This window comes from Cucurbita moschata, unplaced genomic scaffold (assembly GCF_002738365.1).
Source record: "Cucurbita moschata cultivar Rifu unplaced genomic scaffold, Cmos_1.0 Cmo_Scf00008, whole genome shotgun sequence".
NCBI lineage: Eukaryota > Viridiplantae > Streptophyta > Magnoliopsida > Cucurbitales > Cucurbitaceae > Cucurbita > Cucurbita moschata.
The window spans coordinates 5,080,761-5,083,829 of record NW_019268524.1 but is presented as its reverse complement, the minus strand read 5'-3'; the positions used below and the strand labels follow the sequence as shown (position 1 = coordinate 5,083,829).

General features: G+C 36.3%; 1 protein-coding gene across 1 annotated transcript in view; it reads left to right on the top strand.

Moving 5' to 3' along the window:
- LOC111446257 (mitogen-activated protein kinase kinase kinase 18-like) overlaps window positions 1-2,771 on the top strand; it is a 4,714-nt gene extending 1,943 nt beyond the window's left edge. Inside the window, exon 2 of the mRNA XM_023084984.1 lies at window positions 1,305-2,771. Within this exon, the coding sequence (XP_022940752.1) occupies window positions 1,344-2,771 (1,428 nt within the window). The 5' untranslated portion in view covers window positions 1,305-1,343. The remainder of the gene's footprint in view (window positions 1-1,304) is intronic.
- Window positions 2,772-3,069: the final 298 nt, after the last annotated feature.

Below are 3,069 nucleotides of genomic sequence, written 5' to 3'. Positions count from 1 at the left end.
AAAAAAAAAAAAAAAAAAAAAAAAAAAAAAAAAAAAAAAAAAAAAAAAAAAAAAAAAAGAGGCAATTCTGTAAAAAATGGATTATGGAAGGGCCTGCAAGCAAACCCTAAACCCAAATCATTTGGAATTACTTCCACGTTACTCATTCACATTTTCCCACCCATACCCAAAAAAAAAAATATATATATATATATATATATATATATATATATATAATTCTTTCACCTGACCTATGTTCAGTGACAAAAATCTATCGATAAACTATTTGAAAAGGATGTCGTGGAGGTGTTCGTGGGTCTTGGAGTTTAGGGTATTTTAGATTCAACCCTATACACTCCAGGTTATTCTATCCTTAAGATCGCTCTTATTTAAATATGGTCTCGGTTCATTCATACATTCCTTTTTCACTTGAAAATGCGTAAAAACAATGTCTAAGTATAAATGTAGGATAAAAACTTAATTTTAAAATAATAATAAAAACGAATAATTATTCAAAAGAATTTAATATAAAATTGGATTATTATTCTCTTTTAAAGAATTTATTATGATATTATATTTTGAACAAAAATTAGTTGCCCAACTTTTAAAAAAAGTTAATTAAAAAAAAAAATTAAACTTGAAAATAATAAAGAAATCAAATGCTTTTTAGCGCCGCAAAAAAAGGGGAGAGGGGGAATATGCTTATTATGCTCATGCTGCTTGGGTAAGGTCATAATGGTAAATCAATCAAATCTAGGGGCCACACTAATGTTACCGACCTGTTGTACGCACAGCTCCACGCGTCGTCACGTAACTGGCTGTCTCTCGATACTTGCTAATTCAATACTCTTGTTTTTTTCTCTCTCCTGCTGGCCTGTCTTCTCCTCCCTCCTTCCGCCACGTGGCACTTTTATAGTCATTTCAATTTTGCCCCTTCGCGCTCCCTACGAACTCCACCCAACTTGTCGTTATGGCCGGTTCTCCTTTTTTATTTATTTATTTATTTATTTATTATTATTATCCAAAATAAACCCTTTTTTAAATAAATAAATTAATAATTCTTTTTAAAATTAAAATTTTAGCTAATAATAACAAAAGTGTATGTAATTACAGTTATGTCCTCAGACTGTTAATTTGATTAATTATTTTTTAGTTATAAAAGTATTATAATTAAAAAATTAAAAGTTTGGGAATTCAAAAAATAATAATAATAAATAAATAAGATTTTATTTATTTATTTATTTATTTTTGGTTACCATTGAAAAAGACGCGGCGTTGCGATGGATTTATATAAATTCACAATCTCTGCTTCCTCTTCTCCACAGTTTCATCTCTCCCTTTCTTCTTCTACTTCTCTCTCAGTCATGGACTGGACCAGAGGCCCCGCCGTCGGCCGCGGTTCGTCCGCCACCGTCTATTTGGCCACCACCACCACCTCCTCTTCCACCTCGCGCCAATTCGCTGTCAAAACCACTGACCTCTCTACATCGGAGTTGTTGCGGAAGGAACACGCTCTTCTCTCTAATTTGAACTCGCCATACCTAATCAACTGCTTTGGTTTCGACGTTGAGGTTGAAAGCTCTAAGTCGCCGGTTTTCAATCTGTTTATGGAGTATTTACCGGAGGGGACGCTGTGGGATGCTATTCAGAGACACGGTGGACGGATGGAGGAATCGATGATCGGGGCGTATTCGCGCCAGATTCTCAAAGGATTGGAGTATCTTCACGCGAATGGATTGGCGCATTGTGATATCAAGAGCCGGAATCTGTTGTTGAGTGGTGAGGGCTTGAAAATCGCGGATCTAGGTTGTGCGAAATTTGTGGAAGGAGGAGGAGTTTCTGGAAATGGAGTTAGGGCTTTTTCTGGTTCGCCTGCGTACATGGCGCCGGAGGTTGCGAGAGGTGAAGAACAGGGATTTCCAGCGGATGTTTGGGCGTTTGGATGTACGGTCATTGAAATGGCTACCGGTAATCATCCATGGACGGGGTTGGAGGATCCGGTATCAGCTTTGTATACGATTGGTTTTTCCGGCGAGGTTCCGGAGATTCCGCGGTGGTTGTCGGAGGAAGCGAGGGATTTCGTCGCTAAGTGTTTGATAAAAGACCCGAAAGAACGATGGAGTGTGAAACGGCTTCTTGAGCATCCGTTTCTTCAGGGATTTGACTCTGAATCCGAAATTGAATGTTCGAGGAAGAAAACGACGAGTTCTTCTCCAAGCTCTGTTTTGGATCAGAGCTTTTGGGATTCAATGGAAGATTTGGAGACTCCATTGAAGGTGAGCCATCAAGCTTCTCTGGCGGATTCTCCGGCAGAGAGGATTAGAAGCTTGGCTGGAAATCTGTCTTCCAATTGCGATTGGGAATGGGATGATGAACGAGATTGGGTCTTGATCAGAAACAACGACGTTGACGGAGGAAGCCATGGAAATGGATCTGTGAGCTCAGATTTTCCTGAAGAAAAAGAAGAAGAAGAAGAGATGGTAACATTGAACTTAGAATTTGAAGAAGATTTAGTGTCGTTCTGTTTGATTGATGATGATTTTAGTATTATGAACATTGAATTTGAGACTGATTTCATGTTGAATACTGTGCAATTTGGAGGATCAAATGAGTATTGTTCTTATTCATTAATGCAAATTGATCGATTGTTGCCTCATGATCTTGTTTCAATATGTTCTCAAAGTTCTACAAATCTCATCCCCTTGTTCAAGAATCATAGATTGATCAAAGTTTTTTCAAGTCAATTCAAGAACAATAAATCCAAAATATATTTTTTCAAATTTGAAAAATGATTGAGATAATTTGAAGGCAAGTTAAGGTGACAAAATTTAAATGAATTGGAGGAATTTATTGATTTTATTTTACTTTCTAGATTACTTTATTTTTATTCTTTCTTTTTCTTTTTCTCTCTCCTCATCCTAGCATTTTTCTCGTGGTATTATTATTATTATTATTATTATTTTCATCATGCCTTGTTGTCGTTACCGTTAATTGTACAGTCGTTTGACAAATGACATCAGTATTGGAGTCCACGTTCGCTAATTAAATAAAAGATTCTAGGTATGAAAAACTAAAAGTAAAGTTACGATA